We start from the raw sequence: 23697 nt of genomic DNA on the forward strand, positions 1-23697 counted from the left end.
ACTCTGCGTGGCCAGTGAGAGCGTGACTCTACCGTGTGAAACAACAACTCTGCCTGGCCAGTGAGAGCGTGACTCTACCGTGTGAAACAACAACTCTGCCTGGCCAGTGAGAGCGTGACTCTACCGTGTGAAATATCCACATCGTGGATAGCTCATACGGTAGAGTCACGCTCTCACCGGCCACGCAGAGTTGCCGTACCAATAAGGTCACGGGTTCAAACCCCATCACCACTGCGAAAAAAATTTTATTCTCTATTGTCTTCTGGCACTTTCCTGCTCACTTCAAATCTTGATATTAAATGCTTTAGTTCTCCTCATATTTATAACCATTGCTGCATTTGCCAAACAAGCTTGGAGATCTACCTGCTATTATTTACTTACTTAATCCTTTTCGCTTCTTGTGCAACATGAGGCCTATACCTGCATCAACTATTTAAATTGAGCTTTTATTAGCGCAATTTCCACTTAATGAGTTCAAAGCACTTTACAAGGGGTCCCTGGCCAACAGCAACACGCAACATGTAGAATGAAACACAACGCCTGTTTGGCGATATTACAATTTTTTTCCAACATAGATAATGCTGTTAACGGCCAGGTACTCATTTTACACCTGAATACAGTGAGAGAATATGAGTAAAGAGCCTTTTCTAAGGACTCAACTATGCGTTGAGCAAGGTTCGAACCCAGGACCTTCCAATCCGAAAGCGAGTGTCATCCACATGGCCACACACCTGCCTCTGTCCTTGGCTGTCTTTTTTGTAACTGTAACTGTAACCTCCCAGGTGAAACCAACCATTTTTTCAGTTCGTCTGACAGAGAGCGGCACCTCCATGTCTATTTAAAAACTCCAAAAACTTTTGTTTCCCTTGGGAATTCCCACCAAGACTGGTGGGTGACATTGTGGCTATGCGATCTTGTGGTATGACACTCGCTTTTGGTGTAAAACGAGTACCTGGTCGTTAAAAACGTTGTCTCTGTCCGAAAAAAAAATTGTAATATTGCATATCTGGCGTCGTGTCTCGTTCTACTTGTTACGCGTTGCTGTTGGTCATGGATCCTTTGTAAAGCGCTTTGAGCACGTTTAGTGGATATTGCGCTATATAAAAGTTCAAAAGTTCAATTTGCTCCCTGTCGTCTCAAGATGTGGCCGACCCATCTCCATTTCCTCCTCTGTCAATATTTACGGAATTCAGTATGATGTAAACCCTTAGTATATTCTCCAATCACCTTGTAAACGGGGAAAAAGTCACTACATCTGGGTGGGGTTCCTGACCTCCCATAGTGGGTAGGGAGGTACATATTGTGTCTTCTATCCCCCCATACCCGTTCCCCAATTTTTTCCTGTCTTTGTCTTGGAATGAGATTACTTGGTTTTGTCCTGATCCTTGCCGGAGCTCCTTGGCTGGGAGGGAGACAGTCAAATGCATAGTTATTGTTTTGGGAGATGATATTTTTTTCCTTGTAAATCATCTCTCTGTTATGTATTGTTATTCTTTTCATTTTTTTAACATATGATTTGTAAACATTTGAGTGTATTCCTCTTAGTTGGGACCTGTGCTTGTGTCTGGATGAGACTTTTAGGTGATCTCAAACTGAGTACTTTGACGGTGTTCTAGAACATTTCAAGATCCTGCCAAGATAGTTGTTCATTATGGTGGGAATGAAGGTATCAATATTTTAAAAATAGTCGAGCACTATTCAGATTTGTTTCTTTCTTTTTGTGTGTGTATGTTTTGTAAACCAGTTTCCATATTTAGTTCCATGCTCCATTTGTTACAGTCAAATATTTTAGTTCCAGCATCGAAATCACCTCAGACGTGTTACCGTTCCAAGGTGATGGGTCAAATGTTCAGGTTCAATGTGTCTTCCTGTGGGCAGAGCTGTGGGTAGCAGAGTTGTCGTACATTTTTATTATTATTATTATTATTATTATTATTATTATTATTATTATTATTATTTATTATTATTATTACTTTTGTTATTATCTTTGCAAGTGAATGGATGTAATTTGCCTTGTCTAGATACTATTCCATTTTCAATATTCTTTGGCTTGTCGCTGAGATTGTAGTATATATATATATATATATTATATATATATATATATATATATATATATATATATATTATATATATATATATATATATATATATATATATATGTATTATTGTTTAACTTTATTCTTCAAATCCCAATAGTTATAATGTTCATCGAGTCGTTTCTGGCTTTTACAGGCTTGAAATTGTGGATTTTAGTTTGGGCCATTATTCGGGAATATGAAATAATAATGTTGTACAAAAAGTGGCCTCTTCTCTTGAGGTCGAAATGGTTAGTTATACACGATTCAAACAAGAAAATGGAGAGGCTTCGGGTTGGAACAATACAGTCAGTGGATGTTTCGGGTACAAACCCTTCGTCAGCACAAGAAGAAACGTTCATTTCTTTATTGTTGTGCTGATGAAGGGTTCATACCTGGGCTGGGTTCCTGACCTCCCATAGTGGGCAGGGTGGTACATACTGTGGCTTCTATCCCCTTATATCTGTTTTCCAACATGCTTTCTGTCTTTGTCTTGGAATGAGATGTCTTGGTTTTGTCCTGGCCCTAGCTGGATACCCTAGCTGGGAGGGAAACAGTCAAATGTATAGTTAGAGTTTTGGGAGATGATATTTTTTTCCTTGTAAATCATCTCTCTGTTATGCACTGTATTATGTTTTCTTTATATTATATATGATTTTTAACATTTGAGTGTGTCCCTCTTAGTGGGGACCTGAGCTTGTGTCCGTACGAGACTTTTAGGCGATCCCAAACTAAGTACTTTGATAAAGTGCTTTTGGAATCTACATCTGTTTCTTATTTGAACCAATTCCCCTTTGTCTTACCTTTTCTTGGATGCTTTAATTGTAATTCTAGAATTTTTTACTTTCCCATTTTCTTCCTTTTTACTGGCGCTGATATGACCTTAATGTGTTGCAAGCGCCGTAAAACCTTTAAAAACAAACAAACAAAGGGTTCATACTTGAACGTCCATTGTCTGTATTCTACGCATTGCACCCCATTTCCTCTTTTTCAGATATTTTTCGTAAATCTTGGTGGGGTCTATGAAGAAGAAGAAAATGCTGATGTGTCCATCAATTTGACTTTCTAGATCACTAGCGTCATCTCTATCTTCAGTCATGTCTGGAAGAGGCCAAACCAGGATTGGGTACTCATTTTACACTGAGTACGTTGTGGGAATGTGAGTAAAGAGCCTTTTCCAAGGACTCCACTATGAAGCTGGAGTCCAGGACCTTCCGATCCGAAAGCGAGTGTCATCTCACATGACCACATATCCTTACATGACAGTCATGTCGAAATAGACTCATGGGGATTTTCCCTGTGGAATCTTCTATTTTCTATTGGACCCAGCCCCACTTTCTGGGTGGGGATCCTGACCTCCCATAGCGGGCAGGGAGGTACTTGCTGTGTCTTCTATCCCCTTATATCTGTTTTACAACTTGCTTTCTGTCTATGTCTTGGAATGAGATTACTTGGTTTTGTCCTGGCCCTGGCCTGAGTCCTAGCTGGGAGGCAAACAGTCAAATGCATAGTTATTGTTTTGGGAGATGATGTTTTTTTCCATGTAAATCATCTCTCTGTTATGTATTATTATGTTTGTTATTTTTAATGTATAATGTAAGCATTTGAGTGTATTCCTCTTTGTTGGATTTTGTGCTTGTGTCCGGATGAGACTTGTAGGTGATCTCAAACTAAGTACATTGATGGTTTGCTCTTGGAATCTGCATTTGATCCCTATTTGTTCCCAGTTCCCCTTTGTCTTCCTTTCTCTTGGATGCTTTAATTGTAATTCTAGAACTTTTAACTATCCCATTTTCTTCCTTTTTACTGGCGCTGATATAACCTAAATGTGTTGCAAGCGCTGTAAAACCCTTAAAAATAACAAAAAACTTCAGGTCTACCCGTTTTCTTCTATCGTACGTATCTTACTTTTTACTGGTGCTGAAATTACCTAACTGTAATAGCGCTGTAAAACCCCTAAAAATAACCCTGAAAAAATTGTTCTTTTTATTTTATTTTTTATTTTTTTCATCTGTTATATTTGTTTTACAATGTCTCCACGTTCAAACTTACCCCCCCTTGATTTGTACGTCAATTGGATTCAGTAGTCTGATGTCACGCGCCTGGCAACGGCGGCCATCTTGGTTCTAAACAAAGAAAATCTTTACTTTTTATTCTTCATGCTGGCGAGAACTTTTCATTCCCTTTTCATATGCCTTGTGATCAGAATGTGTAAAAGTCAAAACATGATCAAATTGATGGTTTTTTTCCCCTCTGGATACGCTTTTAAGCTGGCCGGAGAAATATTTTATACGGCGTCCGCCATTGTTCCGATAGTTTAGAGCCAGTGTTACTAAGTTACCATACGTCATTAGGAAGGAAGTGACGGTACGACTATTGAATCCCATTGTCATTGGATCAAAACAAAACTACAAATTCTGTGATACGAACTTCTTCCTCCATTACTTTTCATTGCTTCTCCTTGATGATTGACTGTGTTATCTAATATTTGATATTACTTATAAAATGTTCTATGGCAGGGCCTGGGATTTATAGACTGGGCGATACCAGAACACCCCACTTGAGCGCTTTTCATAGTAAATCTATTTTTTTTTTTATTACTATCCTATTTTCCTTCCTTTTTAAAAAACATTTTTACTGGCATTGACATGACCTTAACGTGTTCCAAATACTGTAAAACTCTTCAAAACAAACAACAAACATTAACGTGTTCCAAATACTGTAAAACTCTTCAAAACAAACAAACAGGTGCTTTCCTGTAGTGTTCCATAGGCTTCCAGGTTTTTGTAGATGTTCTATATTTAGGTGGTGTGCTCGGTGAGCTTGGGGTCTGTGTCACTTTTGATTATTATGTGTTATCTTTTGTCGTGTTGAATTGGACCTTTTGAAATTATTTATCATTATGTTCTTGTTCCTTTGTGGGTTTTTTTGTAGTTTATTTGTTTGGCTGTGATTGAAGTAAGCAGATGATATTTTCTTCATTTTAATATCGCATAAAAAGCGTCTTGTCTTACATGATAAGTGTTGTTGTTGGCTAGGGACCCCATCTAAAGCGCTTTGAGCACATTAAGTGGATATTGCCATATAGAAATGCTCAAATTTTGTTTTGTTGTTATTGTGTTTTGGTGGTGGGGGATGGGGGGGGGGGGGGGGGGGGGGGGGGGGGGGGAGAAGGGGGGTATGTATGCCTGTGAGTTAAATTGAAGCTTCCATGACAATTTAGTGTTTTTATTTGTTTGTCAAAATACTGGATAAGACTAAGACTGTGTTGTTACACGCATGAAATCGGATAAGACTGTGTTGTTACACGCATGAAATCGGATAAGACTGTGTTGTTTCACACATGAAATGGGATAAGACTGTGTTATTTCACACATGAAACGGGATAAGACTGTGTTGTTACACACATGAAATCAGATAAGACTGTGTTGTTTCACACATGAAATCGGATAAGACTGTGTTATTACACACATGAAACCGGATAAGACTGTGTTGTTTCACACATGAAATCGGATAAGACTGTGTTATTACACACATGAAACCGGATAAGACTGTGTTGTTACACACATGAAATGGGATAAGACTGTGTTGTTTCACACATGAATTCCTGATGTGTTCAACAGAAACACAGAGCTGCCAACACGCCCCATTTTGCAGGGAAAACCCGGATATTTGTTCCCAGTTCCCAATGTCCCCACTGCACAGCAGTATTCCCTCGATTTTTGGTAGTATTTCTCTGTTTCAGAATTAAAAAAAAAACTACTACTACCGTCACCACCACCCTCATCGTCATCATCATCACATTGTCGTTGAGATCCCAGATATCTCCAGAATGCTTCCAAATGTTGTTTCCTAAAAAATGTGGCAAATTTGTCAAACGGCCAAAAGATAAAAAGTACCTTTTATAATTTATTCTTGAACCAAATAGGGGTTGGGGTTCCCAACTAGTTCCTACAGCCCATGTCAGATTTTGGCCAACCAGCAAATCTAACCATGTCAGATTTTGGCCAACCAGCAAATCTAACCATGTCAGATTTTGGCCAACCAGCAAATCTAACCATGTCAGATTTTGGCCAACCAGCAAATCTAACCATGTCAGATTTTGGCCAACCAGCAAATCTAACCATGTCAGATTTTGGCCAACCAGCAAATCTAACCATGTCAGATTTTGGCCAACCAGCAAATCTAACCATGTCAGATTTTGGCCAACCAGCAAATCTAACCATGTCAGATTTTGGCCAACCAGCAAATCTAACCATGTCAGATTTTGGCCAACCAGCAAATCTAACCATGTCAGATTTTGGCCAACCAGCAAATCTAAACGAAATATAGTCAAACGTATTATTTACAGATTGATAGTGCACAGGAATTGTCATGTTATTTACAGTTCAGCTTTCACACCTTTCAGATTCGATACATCAGATTTTATATTGACTGATGGATTGATTGATCGATCTTAGAACTTCCACCCCCCCCCCCCCCCCCCCCTTACACACCCAAATTGTCTTCCTTCGTTCTTTATCTGTGCTTGGTATTATTATTATTATTATTGTTATTATTATTATTATCATTATTTTTATTATTATTATTATTATTATTATCATTATTTTTATTATTATTATTATTATTATTATTATTATTTATTATTATTATTATTATTATTTATTATTATTATTTATTATTATTTATTATTATTATTATTATTATTATTATTATTATTTATTATTATTATTATTATTATTATTATTGTGGTCATTTGTTCAGAGAAGCATCCTGGTTATTGACCAATAAGAAAGGTCTAGACTAAACATTACAACTTTTAAGACATGGATATTTTGCTTTTTGTATAAATGCTTGTGGGATGTATGTTAAAATACACGTTCGTCTCGATTATAAGATTATTATTAATATTATTATTACCACTACACCTACTACTATTATTATTGTTATTTTTATTATTATTATTATTATTATTATCATTATTTTTATTATTATTATTATTATTATTATTATTATTATTATTACATCCTATAGGGTATTTATATACCTTTTACTGTATCTTTTATTGCATTGTATAATTGTTGTTATCCATTCTGGTATAAATACTCTCACACTCACACACACACAGACACAGACACACTCAAACAAACACATATACACTTCTACACACGTACTTACTTGCGTGCACGCATGCGCACAGACAGACATATATTTGTTGACGCTACGGAATAAAAGTGAATAGTCTTCGTTGTTATAATTACATGAACACACTTTGGGTCTTGTGTTGGTCTTTGGAATTCGTCGTCCTCCGTTGGAAACGCTTATACACCCTAGTACGTGGACAGTGATTCTTTTGCTTTGTGGGTGGGGTTCCTTACCTCCCATAGTGGGCAGGGAGGTACTTACTGTGTCTTGTCTGGGTGGGGTTCCTGACCTCCCATAGTGGGCAGGGAGGTACCTATGTCTTGTCTGAGTGGGGTTCCTGACCTCCCATAGTGGGCAGGGAGGTACTTACTGTGTCTTGTCTGAGTGGGTTCCTGACCTCCCATAGTGGGCAGGGAGGTACTTACTGTGTCTTGTCTGGGTGGGGTTCCTGACCTCCCATAGTGGGCAGTAGTGCGGGGCGGTCCTTGGCAAGCTTAAGGACCACGGTCCTACGGTCCTTGGGAAATGAAGACCGCTAGGACCGGTCCTTTTCGACATTTAACATTCCTGAGAGACTGTTGGAAATTCGAACCGGTTTGACCTTTGAGACCGTGGGATCGTTCATTCTTGAACCGTTAAAGACCGCTACACGATGAAAACCGTGGTCTACAGGAGTAAAACACACGGAGTAGTCACACTCATTTCAAATTGTAACCTAATTAGAGAGGAGGGGTGATGCCTTCTTTATTTGCTCACCGTACTTCATTGTTACTTCGATAATTTAATAAAATTTGAAATTTATCCCCATTAACGGAGATAATGGCATCGCCCAAGGCGTTGATCGAGTTGTTCGTGGCGTTGATACACACACGCAACTCCTACCCCCCCCCCTCCCACACACACACATTAGAGGGCAGCGAGCATTGAAGAGTAAGAGAGAGACGTGAAGTTATAATAAGAGGGGGTGGATGAGGTAATAAGAGGGGTCGATGGTGACTTTTCGCCAGATCTAACAAACTCAGCTACCCATTCATTGCTGAGTAGACAGGGATTCAGAAAAAACTCGACTGCACCCGGGATCGATCTCTGGCCCTTTGCGTATAAAGAGAGTGCTCTATCAACTGAGCTATCGGGGTCCCCAAATATTCTATTGGACTTTTTAAAAATTCAGACGTTATAACTGGGTTTTTTGGAAGGAAGAAACTAATGAAACTCATATTATTTTATTAGTAAAAACACCAAACGAAATTTTAATATTATTGTATTATTTTAAATGACAACACTGCGATAGAAAGGAGTGGTGACAAGAGATGGACAAAAGAAAACAAAAAATCGGATTTGCTACTTGCTAGGTTCGACACACACACACACACAAACACACACATCTTTAGTAGTCACATACATTTCAAACAATAACCCATTAGAGAAGAGGGGTCATGCCTTCACCATAGATCATTGTCATTGCGATCATTATGGTGTAGTAAATTTTGAAATTTACCCCGTATAATGGAATAGTCCAAGGCGTGCGCCTCCTGTTCCCCCATCTCACACACGAAAGGGCGGTTTTCGGAGTGGAGGTTGGTGGTCGTCTGCCTGTATGGTCGTCTGTGTCGTTTAGTGTATGGCAAAGGGGGTGGGTGCGATTAATTAAGTGGGATGGGTGGTGATTGGTGGAAGATAGGCAACCGAAGCAACGAATCGCTGGGGAAGTAGTAGGCTATGGCGCGAGACCGTAACCGTGGTCCTTGCAAGGACCGCCCCCTATGGGACCGGTCTTCGGTTCACAGCTAAAAGACCGTGGGACCGCCGGTCCAGACCGGTCTTCAGCGCGGCACTAGTGGGCAGGGAGGTACTTACTGTGTCTTGTCTGAGTGGGTTCCTGACCTCCCATAGTGGGCAGGGAGGTACTTACTGTGTCTTGTCTGAGTGGGTTCATGACCTCCCATAGTGGGCAGGGAGGTACTTACTGTGTCTTGTCTGAGTGGGTTCCTGACTCCCATAGTGGGCAGGGAGGTACATACTGTGTCTTGTCTGGGTGGGGTTCCTGACCTCCCATAGTGGCAGGGAGGCGCTTACTGTGTCTTGTCTGGGTGGGGTTCCTGACCTCCCATAGTGGGCAGGGAGGTACTTGCTGTGTCTTGTCTGGGTGGGGTTCCTAACCTCCCATAGTGGGCAGGGAGGTACTTCTATCCTCCTATATCTGTTTTCCAACATACTTTCTGTATTTGTCTTGGAATGAGATTACTTGGTTTTATCTGTGGCCCTGGCCGTATACCCTAGCTGGGAGGGAAACAGTCAAATGTATAGTTTGAGTTTTGGGAGATGATATTTTTTGTCTTGTAAATCATCTCTCTGATATGCACTGTATTATGTTTTGTTTTGTTTTACATTAATGTGTATGATTTGTAAACATTTGAGTGTGTTCTTTTTGGTGGGGAGCTGTGCTTGTGTCAGGATCAGACATTTAAGCTTACCTCAAGCTAAGTACACTGATAGTGTGCTCTTGCAATCTGCATTTGTCCCTTATTTGAACAAATTCCCCTTATTGTCTTACTTTTTCTTGGAAAATTTAATTGCAATTCTAGATTTATTAAACTATCCCAATTTCTTCCTTTTTACTGTACAGTATCGTCACGTCTTGGAACAAAGTCGTCAGTTTTCGTGCAGCGTCCGCTGGTCAACTTATGGGTGACGTGCAATGATCTATGGACTCGGCGTGATTGCCGAAGCAAGTGTGAATGAGTACCTAGTCTAGTCATCAATGGATATTGTAAGAATGCTGGTGGTAATCAGACGGATCATGGAGTTCAGGTTTTATTTTTAGCATCAATGTCGTCCTTACTATTATTTTTTAATTGAAGAAATCTGGAGAGAGAGAGAGAGAGAGAGAGAGAGAGAGAGAGAAAGAGAAAGCATTTAATCATGCGGCTATGTGATCTAGTCGTATGACAATCTCCTTCGGATCGGAACGTCATGGGTTCGAGTCCTGAATAGCACATAGTTGAGCCCTTGGAAAAGGCACTTTATTCACATTATCTCATCTTACTCAGGTGTGAAATGAGTACTAGGCCGTTAACAGCGTTGTCTTTGTCAGAACAAAATGTAATATCGCCTAACAAACTTCACGTCTCGTCCTTCATGTTAGGTGTTGCTGTTAGTCAGGACCCTTTGTAAAGCGCTTTGAGCACATTTAGTGGATATTGCGCCATATAAAATCTCAAGCTCAAGGACCCTTGGAGCACGTTTAGTGGATATTGCGCTGTATAAAAGCTCATTTCCTTTTTGTGTTAGTTTTCCTTTTTAATTTATTTATTATAATATTTTTATTCTTCCTTTCTTTGTTTTTGGTTTTGTGTTAAAGACAAACCCCACGAGATGTGAACAAACCGTTGGCGTGTCCCAGTGGATTTGTTGGACATTCGTAGCCACCAGGTTTGAATTGAATTCAATAGTCTGATGTCACGCCGCCCGGCAACGGCGGCCATCTTGTTTCGAAACAAAGAAAATCATTACTTTTTATTCTTCATTCTGGCTAGAACTTTTCATATGCCTTGTGATCAGAATGTGTAAAAGTCAAAACATGATCAAATTTATGGGGTTTTTTTTCCTCTGGATACGCTTTTATGCTCGCCGGGGAAATATTTAATACGGGCGTCCGCCATTGTTCCGATAGTTTAGAGCCAGTGTTACTAGGTTACCATGCGTCTTTAGGAAGGAAGTGACGTTACTACTAATGAAGAGTATTGTTGACAGTTCCAATCCCCCCAAGGTGGGCAGGGCGTGGTCACGTGATGTGTCTTCCATTCCCCTATAGATTGTATGCGCTTGGCTAAGGAGTTCACAACACTGCCATCCGGAAGTAACACGGACCAACACACAAAACGTTTAAAGTCTGGTTAATACAGTTTAGTGAGAAGTACTTATAAGCGCGGATGGCAAAAAACAATAACATAGACCTGAGTGACGTCAACTTCGAACCATCTATAATATCTGTGTTCCGAGTTGGCTTTCTGTCTTTGTCTTGGAATGAGTCCTGGTCCTTGGCTTGGAGGGAAACAGTCAAATGTATAGCCATAGCTGTGGGAGATAGAATATTTTTCTTTGTAAATCATCTCTCTGTTGTGTACTGTTACATGTTGTTATTTTAAACGTATAGATGGTATGCGCTTGGCTAAGAAGCTCATAACTTTGCCATCCGGAAGTATAACGGACCAACACACAAAACTGTGTGTATCCATGAACGTTTATAGTCAGGTTAACACGATTTAGTGAGAACTACTCATACATGCGGATGGCAAAAAAAAAAAAACAATAACAAAGACCCGAGTGACGTCAACTTCGAACCATTTATAAAGTTAATGGTTTGGAAACATTTGAGTGTGTTCCTATTTGGTGGCGACATGTGCTTGTGTCTAAATGAGACTTTTATATGACCTCAAACTGAATACACTGACAGTGTCGTCTTGGCATCGACATTCCCCATTTCAACCATTCTTTTTGTTTTACTTTTTCTCGTGCGCTTCCAATGGGACCGATCTGTATTCGGGCGTTCGTCAAATCTAGTCATCGATCACATGATTTGTTGCTGTCCAACGATTGGATTTATCTTAACAAATGTAAACACGCCGGTTTGTTTATGAAAATTGTAAACGTATTCACTTGTCAAGCTAAACAAAATGACCAATCGTGGTGTGAGATATTTCAAAAGCTGTGAACACGTTTCACTATGTAGGTCATTTTGAGCACATATTGCAATGTGGCCAATGACCTCGAGCACATGAAAAGCTAATATAGATCATCTCCATTGTAAATCCATAACGTTTTGACTAGCCCACTCTCTTCTTTTTTTTATATATATAAAATGGCTCTGAAATGACCTTCAAGTGTCGTAAGGGCCGTAAGAGCCTTAAAACAAAAACCAACGATCCCAAGCCCATTAGCTGTACATTGAGTGGATAGGACACGTGACCGAGCCCCCCCCCCCCCCCCCCCCCGGGGATTCTAACGATCACACTATACAAACACTTCGAGTCATACGAGGGCTTCAATTCAACTGCGCATGCGCGACAAGTGAATCGAATACATGTGGACGGGGAATGGAATGTAAATATTGTGATTACACACTTCACTATCAACAAAACATCGCTCTCTCCACGGATCTGTGTTTTCAAAACATTCACCACAATGCCCTTTTATAGAATTGTTCTGCGTCACAACTACGTCATTGGGCTATACCGTAGCCATCGTTATGTTATAGCCTGATACTGAAATCCAAAAGGACTGGCAGTTTGACGTCATTATTTGTTTTTTTGCACCGTCTAGTGAGTTGTCGTTAGTAGAGCTCATGGAAACAAGTTATTTCATTGGTTAAATTATTGAATTCAACTCACGATTTGTTTTCTTTTGTGGCAAAAGACTGGCATTTTGACGTCATTTTTTGGAGGCCATAACTTTACGAAGGCCGCGGCTATATTCTATAGATAGTATGCGCTTGGCTAAGAAGCTCAAAACATTGCCATCCGGAAGTATAACGGACCAACACACAAAACTGTGTGTATCCATGAACGTTTATAGTCGGTTTAATACAGTTCAGTGAGCATTACTCATAAACGCGGATGGCAAAAAACAACAACAAAGACATGAGTGACGTCATCTTCGAACTATCTATAGACATGAGTAAACCGTCGCCATCGTTAACGTCTGCTTGACACGTCCATAGAAATGACGTCACTATTATAGGCGATGATCACGGAAAGAAATGGGGAAGAAAATTGTGAAGTTTAAAAAAACAAACTGGTTCCCATTTCATTGGAAGTGTAAAAAACACATTCTTTCGGAAGAGTGAATGACTGAATACATGCCGTGTGTAATTGATCTTCTGGTGTCAGAGTGATGGCATCTGATTTTCTAGTCTATAATTCTGGTCTTCAATAAAGATCTTCCATCCTCTCTCTTTTAATCCTAAGAATCCTGCTACAAAAATAGCGATGTCACCTTGTGATTCAATAGGGAATGAGATTAGCGGAAGAGTAGCGTCCCTTGATTGGACGTCACCTTACAGAGAGACCGTCAACATGGTTTTGCGCATGCGTCTCTCTCGTCCTCGCTTTCGGTGAAGTGTCTCATGCCGCTTTCACCGGAAGCGAGGTCGAGAGACGCATGCGCAAAACCATATTGACGTTCTCTCTCTAATAACTTCTCCGCCGGTGACGTCCAATCAAGGGACGCAACTCTTCCGCTAATCTCATTCCCTATCTGTAAATATTCATTATTAGTCCTCAGAAGGACTGGTCACATAAACCCTTCCAAGGATTTAGGAACCAGAAAAGAAGAAGCTGTGACGTGACGACTTTTCTCTCCTATTGCTATAGGTAGTATAGATAGTATGCGCTTGGCTAAGAAGCTCACAACATTGCCATCCGGAAGTATAACTGACCAATACACCAAAAAATGTGTAACCATGAACGTTTATAGTCTGGATAATACAGTTTAGTGAGAATTACTAATAAACGCGGATGGCAAAAAGCAACAACAAAGACCTGAATGGCGTCAAATTCATTTTTCTATATTATAAGGCTAGCGATGAAGACAGAAAAGTGAGTGAAGCAGACACTGATGTTTGATAGTAACAAGACATGAGTGACTCGTAAAATGTAAGAAGACAATAGAGGATAAAAACTTTGGGAGGATAGGGATTCGAACCCACAACCTGCCTGTTACGACACTTTACTACACACTTCATTTCTTGTTATTATCCATAGTATGGATAGTTCGAAGTTGACGTCAATCGAGTCTTTGTTATTGTTTTTGCCATCCGCGTTTATGACTAATTCTCACTGGACTGTATTAACCATACTATAAAAGTTCATGGTTACACACAGTTTTGTGTGTTGGTCCGTTATACTTCCGGATGGCAACGTTGTGGACTTCAAAGCCAAGTGCATACTATCTATACGTGCCTGCTCCATTCGCTTGTCTGAATCAATACTCACCTCATACACGCATATAGATAGATCGAAGTTGATGTCACTCAGGTCTTTGTTAATGTTTTTGTTTGTTTTTTTGTTTGTTTTGTTTTTTGCCATCCGCGCTTATGAGTAATTCTCACTAAACTATATTAGTCAGACTATAGATAGTATGCGCTTGGCTAAGAAGCTCATAACATTGCCATCCGGAAGTATAACGGACCAACACACAAAACTGTTTGTAACCATGAACGTTTATAGTCTGGTTAATACAATTTAGTGAGAATTACTCATAAACGCGGATGGCAAAAAACAATAACAAAGGCCGGAGTGACGTCATCTTCGAACTATCTATAAAAACGTTCTGGTAACACATAGTTTTATGTGTTGGTCCGTTATACTTCCGGATGGCAATGTTTTGAGCTTCTTAGCCAAGCGCATACTATCTATGTCGGAGCTTATTCACTGTCTCAATCGTCACTGTGTTATAATATATTATGTTTGTCTTGAGATCAGAACTCACACGCTTTACTGCTCGCTTGCCACCAAACTGTCGTGTTGTTTGGGATTTGAACTCATGACCTCCAGAAGTCGTGAGAGGTGTTCAAGATAGATATTCTTGTACTACTTTTGAGCGTAGCAATCGTAGCTTTACTGACGATATCTCACTCGATGGTACAAAAACTTAAATATGACGTCAAACTATAAGTCCTAGAGGGTTCTAGCGTCGCCATCGTTATGTTATAGCCTGATACTGAAATCCACTAGGACTGGCAGTTTGACGTCATTTGTTGGTCAGTGTCAGGCCATGACTTTACGAAGGCCACGGTTATAGCCTGGCCTTCTTAAACTCATGGCCTGTCATGACCAACAAATGACGTCAAAAGATAAGTCTTTGGCCACAAAAGAAAACAAATCGTGAGTTTTGTATTCAATAGTTCAACCAATGGGACCACTTGTTTCCATGAGCTCTACTAACGACAACTCACTAGGCGGTGCAGAAACCAAATAATGACGTCAAACTGCCAGTCCTAGTGGATTCTAGTGTCAGGCTATATTATGTTAACGATGGCTACCGTCTGCCACTGTTTCAGGTTCACACCTTTACAGATCTAGAGCTGGCTCGGGCAGTTACAACAGTCATTAACAATGAATGGTAGCGATAACTGATCTAGGTGAACCATACAGGCGATACGACCGATGGTGTACGTTTACACAAAACACTCACCTGTTCGAACAACGTGATCAATTTTGCCCTGACCTACAGAAAGATGATGATGATAATGATGATGATGATGATGTTAATGGCGATGATGATGATGATGATGATGATACTGATGATGATGATGATGATGTTAATGGTGATGATGATGATGATGATAATGGTGGTGATGATGATGATGATGATGATGATGATGATGATGATGATGATGATGATGATGATGATGATGATGATGATGATGATGTTGTTAATGGTGATGATGATGATGATGATGTTGATGATGATGATGATGATGATAATGATGATGATGATGATGTTAATGGCGATGATGATGATGATGATGATGATACTGATGATGATGATGATGATGTTAATGGTGATGATGATGATGATGATGATGATGATGATGATGATGATGATGATGATGATGATGATGATGATGATGATGATGATGATGATGATGATGATGATGATGATGATGATGATGATGATGATGATGATGTTGTTGTTAATGGTGATGATGATGAAGATGATGTTGATGATGATGATGATGATGATGATGATGATGATGATGATGATGATGATGATGATGATGATGATGATGGTGATGATGATGATGATGATGATGATGATGATGATGATGATGATGATGATGATGATGATGATGATGATGATGATGATGATGATGATGAAAATAAGTCAAATCCTATAAACATTTATTTATCAAATCAACATTTACTGTTCAATATAATATTTATTTTTCAATCAACCGGATCGTTAAAAAACAGTAATATAAAAAAAAAGTCACAACGTAAATTGAATAAGAGAGCTCCAACTTTCAGCGAAAATACAGGATTATAATTATTGGATGTACAATTTGTCATCAAACTCATAGCCTTGTCAGTTTTTGTCTGCCCTGGCGGTTTTTAGTTTTGTTTTTTTAACTTGCGTCCGCGTTGGAAGGAATTTTTAAAAATCGTATTTGCTTTTTGTAATGATCAATTTTAAGTTAATCTCTCTCTCTCTCTCCCTCTCTCTCTCTCTCTCTCTCTCTCTCTCTCTCTCTCTCTCTCTCTCTCTCTCTCTCTCTCTCTCTATCTATCTATCTATCTACCTATCTTTCTCTCTCTCTATCTATCTCTTTCTCTCTCTCTCTCTCTCTCTCTCTCTCTCTCTCTCTCTCTCTCTCTATCTATCTATCTATCTACCTATCTATCTCTCTCTCTGTCTATCTATGTATCTCTCTCTCTATCTATCTATCTACCTATCTCTCTCTCTATCTATCTCTCTCTCTCTCTCTCTCTCTCTCTCTCTCTCTATATATATATATATATATATATATATATATATATATATATATATATATATATATATATATATATCTACCTAGAGACCACAACGCTTTTCCCTTTCACGAACTTATTGTCAGTTTTTACGACAATCAATCGCAATTTTTTTTTTTTTTTGCAAAATGTTTGCGAATTTTGCTGGGTAGGTTTTTTGCTTGCAAAATTTGGGAATTTGGTTGCAAAACTTTGGATTTTATTTAACAATAATACCGCCATACCAGTTTTGTATGAAGGGCATCAATTTATTTAATTTTTACAATTCACACGTTGACAAATTCAAATTTCAAATGTCTATTTTCAGGTAATTACCGACATAAAACATTCATTAACAGAGAATATCCATTTAAACAAATCAGATCAGAAAAAAAAAATCAAAAATTAACCTAAGCAAACAAAAATGAAATTGATAGATAAATAAATAAATGAATAAATAAATTAAAAAAAAAATAAATAAATAAATAACTATATAAATGAATAAATACACACAATTCTCGTTCAAGTATCAGGATATAAAGAATACACGGAGAAAACAACAGATTTCCAGTTTTTGGAATTTTTGTGACTGCATCCCCTCCCCCCTCTTTCCCTCTATAAATTATTCTTTTGTTATTCTATATATAGAGAGAAAAAATTTGCCCCCTGACATGAATCAAAGGGCTTTCGGGGGCTGGGGGGAGGGGGGAGGGGAAAGGTGCAATCATAGAAATTTTAAAAGGTGGACATCTATGGTGTTTCCCCACCCCTCATCAGATGAGTATTATTGAATATATCGTGTGAATTTTAAAAAATATTTTACGATCATAGAATACTGTTTTCTAAACCGGTAAAAAGAATTTAATATTCCTGATCTTTTGACTCTAAACCGATGTGCAATTATTTGTAGGTCTGATAACTCAATTCATTATTGGCCCATTGTTGTGATGCAAATTATTTTTGAAATATGACGGAACATATTGTCCATGACACCAATGTTAAATTAGGCCCATAATTGCGTTCGGATGTCTGTCAGACCTGCATATAGGTATACGTAGCTCTAGACTCAATATCCATCGTTAGAGCCAGTCCTCCACAACACTGGACTGGCACGACGGGTCACATTTCAAGTCAAAGAGATTCAAAGCTGCCAGAAGCTGTGGCTGTCAACATGGATCAACAAAAATCAATTTGACAGCTTTCAAAAAGAAAATTGTAAACAGAACAAAGTACCAAAACACGAGATGTTTTGGATTCAAGACCCTTCTTCGCCCATGAAAAAAAACAATGAAATCGTCAATACATTAATTAAAAAACAAACAAACAGATAGACGGCAGAGAAATGTATTTTTATAGTTATGTAATCTAAGCTTTCATCGGAGTCTTATATTAAGAAGGGGGGGGGGAGTACTGGCTGAAGAAGGGTTCGAGCCCAAAATAAAAATAAAAATAAAATTCTCTTTTCTCATCCCCAAGGGGAAATTTGTCTTTAGGGTCTATTCCAAGGGAAGACTGGAATAACCCAGGCGTCAGCCGCAGAGCAGCGCCGCAAAGTGACCTAGGGCGATGTGACTTGATCAAGGCCACACAGGCCACGCAGCGGCGGGTGATTGAACTCTGTACCTTTCGGGTTGGAAGCATAGACCGTACCACCGAGCCACGCCTAAACGTCCCATGTTTGGTATTTTGTTGTGTTATATTCATTTTCGTTGTTTACTTTACACATGTCAATTTCCATTCAATTATTTGTCTTCGGTTTGTTTGATATTTTGATGTTTTTTGGGTTTGTTTGTTTGTTTTTGTTTGTTTTTTTGTTTTTTTTTTATCTTTTTATTTTTTATTTTTCATGTTTTATTTTGTTTTGTTTTTTGTTTTGTTTTTTTTTGTTATTTTTTTTAATTGTTTGATTTTATTTATTTCTTTTGTTGTTGTTGGGGTTTTTTTTTTCGGTTTTTCTTCTTTTTTTTTTTTTTTTTGACAAATTCAAGGGATTAAAAAATGTATTCCTTCAAAAGATAATGGCAAGTATAAAAGATAAAAGCGTTCTAGTTTTGATTCAGGACTTTGTTGAAGAAAAGTGTTGTAAAAACGACCCAAGCTATCGTGAAAACAAAGAACAAAATCAAATCGTCATATCTAAAAACCAGCTTCTTGCAAAGCGTATTGAATTTTGATACAAACGGTCTGTCTGAAGAAACGGACAATGATGCGGCATGTAATGTATCCAAGTGATTCTTTCCATGCTCGCGGTTTTTGTCAAGGCTTGTGGTGGAAATGTCGATGTCATTGTTGGAAATGGGCATTTCCCCGTGGATTACCGAGCTGTTTGATGCGTCATCAGAGACAGTTTCCTGGATGTGTACGTGGAGATTCGTCGAATAATCGGTGGTAAATCCTCCGTTTGTTTTGGAAGGGAGATAATTCTTGTTATTACGGTTGTTTTGTTTATCATATTTAATATATCTATTTCCGCTTCCTTCTTGCAGCGCGTCAATATCCGGTTCCGGTTTTTCATTGTCTATTTCCGAAAAGAAAGTTGCCAATCGGAGTTGAGAGACAATGATGAAGACAGAGAAGCCGCTTAGACACAGAAGACTGAAGATGTAGATGCTGATGACTGGAATTGTGTCGGAACTTGGTGGTAACTGACCGGAAATGACGCCCATAAAAACAGCCAGGGATAGGAGAACAGTTATGGCAAAGGAGACTCTTTCGCCGCTCTCCTTGGGGACGATGAACCCGAGTAAAGACAGGAATGACAGAACCATGACGGGACTCAGCACGTTGAGGAGGTAGTACGTAGGCCTTCGTTTGTAGACAAGAGACACGATTGTCCGGACGTAGTAAGATCTTCCTCCGAATACTATAATTGATTTTGTCACCGATGAAGATTCTAAATCCCACTCGCCGTGTGGCGTGTAGCCACGCGCCAGGACGAATGGACTCGTGGGGATGACGTTTATCTCCGTCGCTAAGTCATTAGTCAGAATTCGCGCTGCGCATGTCTGTGTATCGAACGGAAAGTAGGTCAAATCCAACTGGCATGATAAATAAAAAATGGCGCCCGGCGACCACGTGGTTGAACCCGTGGATAGAATTGAAAACGGAGCGTACTCGTCCCCAAATATGTCACGTGGGCCGATGGAGTTTGCGACGATGGTTCTTGGGCGCCAGATGTCCAGGGGGTCTGGGTGGAGAACGTCTATGCCGTTGTAGTCTTGGGGGTTCCATGTTCGGACCTCGTCCCACCAAGAGAAATTGACCCAGGCGTTGATGTGCATCCGTTGTTGGACTTCGTCGATTTCTAGAAGGCTGAGAAGGTGGAAGGTGAAGTAGACGTCGATGGGTTGGGTCTGGTTGATCACAGGCCGGAGACGCCGATCGTATTGATTGATGAAGTCATTCACTAGTCGTCTCGAGTCGTTCACGCTGGCTGTATGGGCTGTGACGTCATCAAAACATGTGTACAATGCTATAAATAGAAAAACTGCAGAGGGGAAGAAAAATTCATTGTTCTGTAGTATTTTTATCTTTAGCATCATTTTTTTTTTCTCTTTTAAAACAAGAAGACTTCAAACAAAATGGAGAAAGTTTGGGTTTTTTAGAAATATAAATTGGATAAAACTGTTTGTTTTTCTAGATGAAAACCGTCTTGACAGTCAGGAATAGTCACGTGATTTAGGCCGATGCGTTTCTTGGAAATAGAATTAATTCATGCATGTCCAACATTTAGAAAAGGAATTATCAATGGAACTATTTTTCATAACAAGAACTATTGTTACTTTTTAATCACTCCAAGATTGCAGGAATCAAGCTGTTGGTTTGTACTCCTTAGAGACGGGTATTTCATGGAGTTGTGGAATCCTGGGCTGAGGAAGAAATAAAGAATGGAAGATTAAGATTCTCGCATTGAAATTCTATTTTAAAAATCCCGCCCTTCCGCGTGGCGTCAAGCGATGCTGATGGTGACAAGCAATGCTGATGGTGACAAGCAATGCTGATGGTGACAAGCAATGCTGATGGTGACAAGCAATGCTGATGGTGACAAAATGTAAAATGGGAGGAACATGTTGAACCGTTGCCTCTAAGCCCCATTTTTACATCACACCCCCCCCTACCCCACACCCCCCCCCCAACACACACACCCCCCCTACCCCACACCCCCCCCCCCAACACACACCCCCCCTACCCCACCCCCCCCCGTACCCCACACCCCCCCTACCCCACACCCCCCCTACCCCACACCCCCCCAACACACACACCCCTACCCCCCAACACACCCCCCCCCTACTCCACACCCCCCCCTACCCCACACCCCCCCCTACCCCACACCCCCCCCTACCCCACACCCCCCCCCTACCCCACCCCCCCTACCCCACACCCCCCCTACCCCACACCCCCCTACCCCACACCCCCCCCCAACACACACCCCCCTACCCCCCAACACACACACACACACACACACACTTGTAGAACAATTGAGATGATAAATTGTCTTTTATACTCCAGCTAGATTCTGGGGAGGGGAGACGTCACCCATTTGTTCCCCCAAACATCAAGTCTGTCACGGTCAGGACAGGAAATATCTTTTTTTTTTTTTTTTTTTTTTTTTTTTTGAAGGAGGAAAATCCTCCTCTGACTTTAAATTCGTGGATTTCTGCGGATCCGCGGTAAATCATCAGCAGTGATCAAGAGATGACGTCACCTTGGAATTTCATGAAGTAATATACAGATATTCCATCAAACAAACGCCTGATGACAACAGGAATCGTCCACGTTGTCACAGTGAGATGTCGTCACCTAAATAGGTAGATAGATTGATAGTGCTGGAGAGCGGAGGCGAAAGAAAGAAAGAGAGAGAGAGAGAAAGAGAGAGAGAAAGAGAGAGAGAGAGAAAGAGAGAGAGAGAGAAAGAGAGAGAGTGAGAGAAAGAGAGAGAGAAAGTGAGAGAGAGAGAGAAAGAGAGATAGAGAGAGAGAAAGAGAGAGAGAGAGAGAAAGTGAGTGAGAGAGAGAGAAAGAGAGAGAGAGAGAGAGAGAGAGAGAAGAGAGAGAGAGAGGAGAGAGAGAGAAAGAGAGAGAGAAAGTGAGAGAGAGAGAGAAGAGAGAGAGAGAGAGAGAGAGAGAAGAGAGAGAGAGAGAGAGAGAGAGAGGAGAGAGGAGAGAGAGATTAAATGTAATTTGAATATTGAAAACTTTTGCACAGTCGAGTACCAAAATTTAAGATAAGATTCCCAGGCGAATGTTTGATGTTAATTAGATCCATTTATTTTTCATAGACGAACATTCGATGATGTGTGTTAGATCCACTCACCTTATTCTCGACACACATTCGATGATGTGTGTTAGATCCACTCACCTTATTCTCGACACACATTGGAAAGAGTAAAAATAAATATATCAACAAACCGAAAAGATTTTCATATTTACAAACTGACAGGTAAACAAGACCAGTGGACAAATCCGTTCCTTCTGATTACTTAACCCTGATTCAACGAGACCAAATCTTTCCACCGCCACTTCTGAACCCAGTGGTGCCAAAAATATTGACGAATCGTGATTGTTGTGTGTTGTATGTGTGTATAATGTGTGGTGTGTATATGTGTGTGTGCGTATGTTTTTATGTGACTGTGTGTGTGTGTGACTATGTGTGTGTGTGATTCCATTTCATGTAATTGCCATTCTCATTCACAGCAATCAACACATGACACGCTTAGTTAGACACGCCATAATGTGAGAAAAAAAACTGTTTTGGTAGAGGTTTCTGGTTGTGACGTATATAAAATCAATCAGTTCGTTACATATCTTAGTACAAGACTCCAGTTGTATTTTTTACAGTAAATGTATTGAACAATTTTATTTGTAAAATGAAGCCCTTGTGCAAGTCACCATTAGACAACGGCGCCCAGATATTACATGAAAGAAATTAGACATTCCACAAAACAAACGCCTGGTGTCAATAGAAATCCAAGTTGTCCAAAGTGAGCAAATTGGACGTAAATATTCTTGCCCAAAGAAAAAAAACGAAAGTGCAGGAAGCAGGGTTCGATCCCAGGACATTCCGAGTGGCAGTGCTATGCCTTACCCATCAGGCCACCTTACCTTAATCATTATTTTATATTAGTGAGAAATAAACGTTGGGGTTCCGATAGCCCAGTTGGTAGAGCTCTCGCTTCACACCCAAAGGTACCAGGATCGACCCCGGGTGAAGTCGAGATTTTATTTTCTGACCTTCTAAACGTCCAAAAGTGATTGGGTAGCTGGATCTGTTAGATCTGGCGAAAAGTACTTTACGATTGACTAGAATCTTTTGGGTAGCAAACAGCCGCTATTTTCCGTTTCACGCTATAGAAACCGAGATAACCCCGAAAATGGATAAATAGATAATTTAAAGGTGAAAAATACCAAACACGGAGCATTTCCGGTTTAAAATTAGCCGAAGAAGGGTTTTGATGCCGAAACGATTCGTGTTTGGTAATTTTTTTTTAAGCGGTTACATTCAATTTTTTTTTTTATTGATGTTTTTTTTTTCTATTACGCTATAGAAGGAAAGAGATTGACGTCAGTCAAATTTGTTATTGTTTATAGCGTCATTTTTGTGTGTGGTTCTCAACACATTGTAGTCTTCAGACTATAGATGTTTAAGACTACACAAAGTTCTGTGTGTAGATATGTTTAATCTGGTTGGCGGGTGCTGTGAGTATTTTTCTTAACCAAACAGCATTAATACTGCCTGATTTGTCTTCGATGCTACCAGGCAAGGGAGTCTCTCCTGACGTCATAATGGAAGTCTAGTATTACAACACACTTCAGGTGCCAGGCGTAAGGGCACGTGCACTCAATTAGAGGTTAAAACAAAAAGAAAAACATTTTCACAATTCTTCCTGTAATCTACTAAGGAATTAAATCAAGTATTGTAAAGCGCCTAACACATGGTGAAACATTGTGAAGATGGCGTGAAGTGAGTTT

The 23697-nt window shown here is 39.7% G+C and overlaps 2 protein-coding genes across 5 annotated transcripts in view; both read right to left on the reverse strand.

The window, feature by feature from the left end:
* Positions 1-18535: 18535 nt before the first annotated feature.
* Positions 18536-22276, reverse strand: LOC144959752 (neuronal acetylcholine receptor subunit beta-3-like). Of its 4 annotated transcripts, XM_078892469.1 has the most exons (3): positions 22088-22249; positions 20512-20598; positions 18536-20216 (listed from the first exon to the last, which is right to left on the reverse strand). In XM_078892469.1, exon 3 carries the CDS (start codon positions 20008-20010, stop codon positions 18775-18777), a length of 1236 nt encoding a protein of 411 aa, XP_078748595.1. In that variant the 5' UTR covers positions 20011-20216; positions 20512-20598; positions 22088-22249; the 3' UTR covers positions 18536-18774. The 4 variants fall into 4 exon arrangements, with proteins under 4 accessions (XP_078748595.1, XP_078748594.1, XP_078748593.1 ...); XM_078892468.1 differs by having other exon boundaries at positions 18536-20598; positions 22167-22276; XM_078892467.1 differs by having other exon boundaries at positions 18536-20598; positions 22088-22276.
* LOC144959515 (uncharacterized) overlaps positions 20539-23697 on the reverse strand; it is a 31919-nt gene continuing 28760 nt past the window's right edge. The window contains exon 3 of the mRNA XM_078892131.1: positions 20539-20598. Coding sequence (XP_078748257.1) covers positions 20539-20598 — 60 coding nt within the window. The remainder of the gene's footprint in view (positions 20599-23697) is intronic.

The sequence above is a fragment of the Berghia stephanieae genome, chromosome 14 (genome assembly GCF_034508935.2).
Source record: "Berghia stephanieae isolate SIO BIC M18660-M18661 chromosome 14, UCSD_Bste_1.3, whole genome shotgun sequence".
Lineage (NCBI taxonomy): Eukaryota > Metazoa > Mollusca > Gastropoda > Nudibranchia > Aeolidiidae > Berghia > Berghia stephanieae.

Excerpts from the sequence above, each read along its gene's own strand:
- LOC144959752 (XM_078892468.1), bottom strand. The coding sequence starts at position 20,271 with ATGATGCTAAAGATAAAAATACTACAGAACAATGAATTTTTCTTCCCC.